This window comes from Oncorhynchus keta, chromosome 28 (assembly GCF_023373465.1).
Source record: "Oncorhynchus keta strain PuntledgeMale-10-30-2019 chromosome 28, Oket_V2, whole genome shotgun sequence".
Taxonomy (NCBI): Eukaryota; Metazoa; Chordata; class Actinopteri; order Salmoniformes; family Salmonidae; genus Oncorhynchus; species Oncorhynchus keta.
In genome coordinates, this window is record NC_068448.1 from 73,769,118 (window position 1) to 73,776,617 (window position 7,500).

At 43.7% G+C, this 7,500-nt stretch overlaps 1 protein-coding gene across 1 annotated transcript in view; it reads right to left on the reverse strand.

Annotated features, from left to right (window-relative positions):
- Window positions 1-7,500, reverse strand: part of LOC118370659 (bone morphogenetic protein 7-like) — a 70,017-nt gene that overhangs the window by 14,388 nt on the left and 48,129 nt on the right. Inside the window, exons 2-4 of the mRNA XM_035755726.2 lie at window positions 7,199-7,391; window positions 1,719-1,867; window positions 1,123-1,317 (exon numbers count right to left, since the gene is read on the reverse strand). Coding sequence (XP_035611619.2) covers window positions 1,123-1,317; window positions 1,719-1,867; window positions 7,199-7,391 — 537 coding nt within the window. The remainder of the gene's footprint in view (window positions 1-1,122; window positions 1,318-1,718; window positions 1,868-7,198; window positions 7,392-7,500) is intronic.

Below are 7,500 nucleotides of genomic sequence, written 5' to 3' on the forward strand. Positions count from 1 at the left end.
AAATAAAGCTGAACCAACTTCCCACAGTATGTTGTGTTGGGGGAAAGGAAGAAACTGTAGAGCTCCTGATTGGCATCATCCAACAACACCTCTAGCCTTTAGATGTTATCGCCTTCAAAACAGATGAGGTGAAACCGAGGAGGTGAGGGAAATCACTTGAGCTGCTATTGTAACGTCAACGGTTAAGAAGCTGACCCCGTGGCCCTGGCCATGAAGGCTTACTGTTAGCCTGGGCCTCATACATCAAATTAGGGCTGGGATCCAGCAGATATTAGCCACAAAGCCCTCTGAAACCGCAGCTCTTCCTGCTGTAAAATCACTGGGATCCTCCCTCACAAGGACAGCTTTATGTTCGGCAAAGGCTAACATTATGCTAACGTTATGAAACGGCCAGGGGTGAAGGCAGAATTGGTAGCTGGATTAGAGCCTAATTGAATTGACCTGTTCATAACATCAGCCGATAAGTACGGAGGGGGGAGAGGGGCTGAGTGCAGGTACTATAAAGTCTCGAATGATGAGGTCATGCATCTAGGGATTGTTTCTCTCGCTCTCTGTCTCTCGTTTTTTTTCTCATTTGGAGAGCAGCCACCGATGTCCCCATCAATGACAGCACACCTCACCACATTACACTGAAACCCAGGGCAGCGAGAGCTTCCCTGCTCGGCTTGGAGGTGTTTGGATATTGTAATGGGCTCGGTGTGATGTTTTGAGGTTGTGATGATGTGCTCTGTGTGACGTTGTGATGTTGTGATGTTGTGGGGTGTGATGTTGTGATGTTGTGGGGTGTGATGTTGTGATGTTGTGGGGTGTGATGTTGTGATGTTGTGGGGTGTGATGTTGTGATGTTGTGGGGTGTGATGTTGTGATGTTGTGGGGTGTGATGTTGTGATGTTGTGGGGTGTGATGTTGTGATGTTGTGGGGCAGTTGTTTAGTGTGGTTGGGTTTGATTGATGTTCCTACGGTAATAAACATGAACACATCCAAAACTTTCCAATACTGAATTGAGCAAAAATTCACACACCGGTATACCCTTTTTACACTACGGAGCTGTGATGAACTGGCCTGGTTACACATTCATCATAAAAGGGTTTAACTGAGTGTTGAATAGACTATGGACACACCTGCTGGGCTGGGGCCCCTGGAGCCTCCTTCCTGGGGCTGCGTAGCGCGGTTGCGGTTCTTGTTGCGCTTGTTGGTGGAGCGGGCGGTGCGGATGTGCACCTCGCTGACTTTAAAGAAGGCCACCATGAAGGGTTGCTTCTCCAGCCCTCCGTCACGCCCCACTAGTCCCGCCTCCTTGGAGCTGATGCTCCGCCCTGTTCCACAGAAGAGAGGAGTCGTCAATCACTTGGACAATACTGAATGTGCTACAGTTTACTAAACATGGCCTACAAGGGAGAGTATCATACACCCTATTGATATATTCTGGTGAAATATTTCTGCATTTGTCCTTTGATGGATGTTTTGTGTCCATTACGTAGCAAATAGTTGACTAGCAAACATATCAACCTTTCCATTTCAGCATTGTGACAAGCCTAAAAAAAGCCCCACTGTTCAGTATCCACTATTGTTTTCATTTCAAGATGAAAATTCTAAAGTTAGTTAGCATGTTTCCAAAGTTAGCTGTTAGCATGTTTGCAGAGTTAGCTGTTAGCATGTTTGCAAAGTTAGCCGTTAGCAACATATTTCTAATGTTAGCTGTTAGCATGGTGCTCACCGCTGCTTGTCTCCACTCTGATCTGGAGGCCCAGGTTGTAGTGAGGACTCATCACCCACAAGTTACTGGTGGCCAGGATGTCAAACTCCAGCCAGCCTTCCTCGGCTGCCCACAGCCTGCGAGACTCCAGCAAGAACAGGTCCGCCTCCCTGGGGGCACAGTCACAACAATCAGCCATGACTGAGGGCCAGCAGCTTTCCCACCTTTACAGAAGTATACATTAAACACTGGTACTCTACCATAACAGATACTGTAGTATATGTCAGTAAGACTTTCATGTTTTCTTACAGCCTACATTTGGCACGAAACACCATGAAGATGATCCCTCTCTAATCCTTATACTGTATGAACCTACACTGAGTGGACAAAACATTAAGAACACCAGTTTTATTTCATGACAGACTGACCAGGTGAATCCATGTGAAAGCTATGACCCCTTATTGATGTCACTTGTTAAATCCACTTAAATCAGTGTAGATTAAGGGGAGGAGACTGGTTAAAAATATATATATTTAAGCCTTGAGACAATTGATTGCGTATGTGTGGCATTCAGTGGGTGAATGGGCAAGACAAAATATTTAAGTGCCTTTGAATCAGGCATGGTATTAGGTGCCAAGTGCACCAGTTTGTGTCAAGAACTGCAACGCTGCTGGGTTCGTAACATCACCCCACCACCACTCCCCTCCCCGACCTTACCCTCCCCTCCCTATAACTGTAGCTAGTTCTCAGCTTAAAAAGACAACCGCAACCCGAGTCAGTGAGACAGTGAGTGAGTGAGTGAGTGAGTGAGTGAGTGAGTCAGTGAGTCAGTGAGTCAGTGAGTCAGTGAGTCAGTGTGTGAGAGAGAGACAGAGAGAGATTGATCCCGTCCCCATTACTGTAATGACACAGCATGAGTCCGCTGGCCCCTCCCCGGGCTGCAGATCAAAGCCCCACAATCACCCAGGTGTTCCGAGAATGCCCCTGCAGTCCTGCATCGGCAGCCCCTCGTTATTTCTCGTTAATGAGAGAGTTTTTGAGGGCTTCCATATGAGGCCGTTCCCAGTGCCCCCTCCCCAGGCCGTTCCTAGTGCCCCCCTCAGGTAGTTCACACGTTGGGCGCAGCTTGGGTTCTGTGGTCCGGTACTGAGTCATTCTGAATCGAGGCAGACATTTTAACACCCGTGTACCAGCAGGGGGTCCATCCGAGAGCCGTATAGGGGGCCGTGGCACTAAAGCCCTACTGTAAAGCCTCTAATTGACTGCTTAAATGAACTGGAATAACGTCATAGGTCATACATCAACGTTTGGTGTTTTTTGTTCCAATAAATCTCCTTTGCTGGGCCTGTCAAATTAATGTTGTTAAAAATGCAGCATACCTGGCTGTTGTTTCGATGGCTTGTTCTGTTCTAACATACATTTAGCTTGAGACTGGTGAGAAGACTTGTAAACAACACAGTTCTCAAGAACACCATGTTAATTGGGTACTGAAAGATTGGGTGTTTTTGAGACATGATATGGAACTACACTACCAGTCAAAAGTTTGGACACACCTACTCATTGAAGGGTTATTCTTTATTTTTTACTATTTTCTACACTGTAGAATAATAGTGAAGACATCAAATCTATGAAATAACACATATGGAATCATGTAGTAACCAAAAAAGTATTAAACAAATCAAAATATATTTTATATTTGAGATTCTTCAAAGTAGCCACCCTTTGCCTTGATGACAGCTTTGCGCACTCTTGGCATTCTCTCAACCAGCTTCACCTGGAATGCTTTTCCAACAGTCTTGAAGGAGTTCCCACATATGCTGAGCACTTGTTGGCTGCTTTTCCTTCACTCTGCGGTCATTTTCATCCCAAACCATCTCAATTGGGTTGAGGTCGGGTGATCATGGAGGCCAGGTCATCTGATGCAGCACTCCATTACTCTCCTTCTTGGTCAAATAGCCCTTACACAGCCTGGAGGTGTGTTGGGTCATCGTCCTGTTGAAAACAAATTATAGTCCCACTAAGCGCAAACCATATGGGATGGAGTATCGCTGCAGAATACTGTGGTAGCCATGCTGGTGTGCCTTGTATTCAAAATAAATCACAGTCTCACGAGCAAAACACCCCCACACCAGCACCACTCCTCCATACTTCATGGTGGGAACCACACATGCGGAGATCATCCCTTCACCTACTCTGCATCTCACAAAGACAAGGCTTTGGTTGGAACCAAAAATCTCTCATTTGGTCTCATCAGACCAAAGGACAGATTTCCACCGGTCGAATATACATTGCTCGTGTTTCTTGGGACACAATGACAGATTTGCACCTTGTCAGCTCAGGGATTCAATCCAGCAACCTTTTGGTTACTGGCCCAATGCTCGAACCTAATCAAATCAAATTGTATTGGTCACATACACATGGTTAGCAGATGTTAATGCGAGTGTAGCGAAATGCATGTGCTTCTAGTTCTGACAGTTCAGTAATATCTAACAAGTAATCTAACAATTCCTCAACAACTACCTAATACACAAAAATCTGAGTGAATGAGAATATGTACATATAAATATATGGATGAGCGATGGCCAAGCGGCATATGCAAGGTTCAATATATAACCACTAGGCTACCTGCCGAGTGGTTATATAGTAATGTTATTTGGTAAGGAAACAAACACATAGCGCCAAAGAAACCACCTCAATCAAGTGAATACTGCAGTATAAAATGCACCAGCTAATTCTGCAGCCTATTACTATAGCCGAGGGTTCTAACAGAAGCCGGTAAACAAGGAGAACCCAGAGGTTGTAGATCCTCTACTGACTTCGGATTTCAGAGGCAAGTTTTACATGACTTCAAGAATAACTACCAGAAACTTTACTCTCGCAAATGTATCCTTGTACATGGATTTTTTTTTTTGCCTATCTTGTAGCTTTTATGAAACTTCAGAAGATGTATTTAGGTAATTATGTACAGTTGCACCTATGTTCAGCCCTGCTTGCTAGCTTTCCATACCCTGTGTACTTATTAAAGATTGGGAGCTATAATCAAAGCAATTACAACCTCCAAGACTTGAACCACTTACAAATTAATCTGTTTGTCAGCAAATGTGTTTTGCAAGCTGCACAAGTACTTAGGATTTGCAAGCACAAAGCACAAAGCGATGTTCTCGGATAGCCCACAAACCAAGCTATAATTTGCCTAAAGGTAAACATCCTCCTACAATAATACAGTAATTGGATATATATATGGCCCCTTTAATCTCCAAATATCTCGCAAAATAAAAGTCTTTGCCTGCGGGCAGCAGAGCACAAACCGCCTATCGTGAAGAGAATGTGGCAGACAAGATCCTCATGATATAGACATAGATATAGACATAGATATAGACGTAGATATAGACATAGATATAGACGTAGAAACGCTTTCACGAAAACAAGAATCCAGCAAAAAACGTTTTAAAAATAGCAATTGTCTTTATGATTTTAATTGAATTGAGGTATTACAGACTTGTAAATTACGTAAGACAAGAGAAGCTGAACCATATCATCCCAGTGTTAGACAGATCACTGTGAGAAGCTGAACCATATCATCCCAGTGTTAGACAGATCACTAAGAGAAGCTGAACCATATCATCCCAGTGTTAGACAGATCACTGGGAGAAGCTGAACCATATCATCCCAGTGTTAGACAGATCACTGGAGGAAACTGAACCATATCATCCCAGTGTTAGACAGATCATGTGAGAAGCTGAACCATATCATCCCAGTGTTAGACAGATCAATGTGAGAAGCTGAACCATATCATCCCAGTGTTAGACAGATCAATGTGAGAAGCTGAACCATATCATCCCAGTGTTAGACAGATCAATGTGAGAAGCTGAACCATATCATCCCAGTGTTAGACAGATCAATGTGAGAAGCTGAACCATATCATCCCAGTGTTAGACAGATCACTGGGAGAATCTGAACCATGTGGAAAGCTGAGAGGATTCCAGAGTTCTGTCTTTGTTCTATATATGATTCTATGGAGGATTCTGCCTCAGCGGCACTCACACATACTATACATCTATATATAAATCAATCACATTTTATTTGTCACCTGCCCAGAATAAAACAGGTGTAGACTTTGCCGTGAAATGCTTACTAACGAGCCCTTTCCCAAAAATGCAGAGTTAAAAAGTAAGAAAATTAGGAACAAAGAACATATATATAATAAAGAAAATAGTAACACAATATATATATACCTCAAATTCACAACATTACAAAAAAAGTGTGTTGACTCTTTTCGTCAAACATCTCATTCCAAAATCATGGGCATTAATATAGTTCCCATTTTGCTGCTTTAACAGCCTCCACTCTTCTGGGAAGGCCTTCCACTAGATGTTGGAACATTGCTCCGGGGACTTCAGCCACAAAAGCATTAGTATGGTTGGACACTGATTTTGGACGATTAGGCCTGGCTCGCAGTCTACGTTCCAATTCATCCGAAAGGTGTTTGATGGGGTTGAGGTCAGGGCTCTGTGCAAGGCCAGTTCTTCAACAACGATCTCGACAAACCATTTCTGTGTGGACCTCTCTTTGTGCATGGGGGCATTGTCATGCTGAAACAGGAAAGGGCCTTCCCCAAACTGTTGCCACAAAGTTGGAAGCACAGAATCGTCTAGAATGTCATCATATGGACAAGTGTTTATTTCTGTATTTCATGGTTGCAACATGCTGAAAATTGTCCACAGTGTTCCTATCATCTAGTTTAAACAGTACTGCAACATTTTTTACTTACAGAGTGTATCAAACATGATTTAGACCTTGTTTATGGAAAAGTGTTTATTTCTATTTTTCATGGTTGCAACTTGCTGAATATTGTCCACAGTGTTCCTTTTGTCTAGTTTAAGATTGCCCTTCACTGGAACTAAGGGGCCTAGCCCGAACCATGAAAAACAGCCCCAGACCATTATTCCTCCTCCACCAAACTTTACAGTTAACATGGAAGCTCTCTCAGACTGACTTGTTGGAAAAGTGGCATCCTATGATGGTGTCATGTTGAAAGTCACTGAGTTTTTCAGTAAGGCCATTCTACTGCCAATGTTTGTCTATGGAGATTTCATGGCTGTGTACCCGGGAAATACATTCGATGAACTGACTTGTTGGAAAGGAGGCATCCTATGAAGGTGCCACGTTGAAAGTCACTGAGCTCTTCAGTAAGGCCATTCTACTGCCAATGTTTGTCAATTGATATTGCATGGCTTAGTGCTCAATGTTATACACCTGACATAGCCAAATCCACTCATTTGAAGGGGTTTCTACATGTATATATAGTGTATATACCATTAATGTGATAGCATGACTTCAACACTATAAAGCAGTACAACAAGCTAGCCCTGATATAAACCCATGTATATAGCAATAGCAAGCAGCAAGCTATTTAACTGTGAAAAGGGCCTGATGAGATTATTCTATTGTCAACAGATTGACATATAAGGACTGGACTGTGTGTGTGCAGTGTGTCTTACCTGTTGGGGTGCTCCTGCACCACTTGGTAGACGCTGAGCAGGAGGGTCTCGTTGATGACGACTTGGTTCGCACACTCCTTGTAGAGGCGTAACTCGGAGGCTGTGACGGCCTCACCCTCGGGGATCTGGGACAGGTTGAACTTGAACTCTTTGTGGTGCATTCTGTGAGGCGACAGCTCTCTGTCATACTCCACTGGCAAACACACAGGGCAGAGACATAAGTTAGAGCCATACATGCGTACTGTACATCAGATTACTATGTGTATGTACAACATCGTTGGGTAGAACTTGCTGAGACGCGC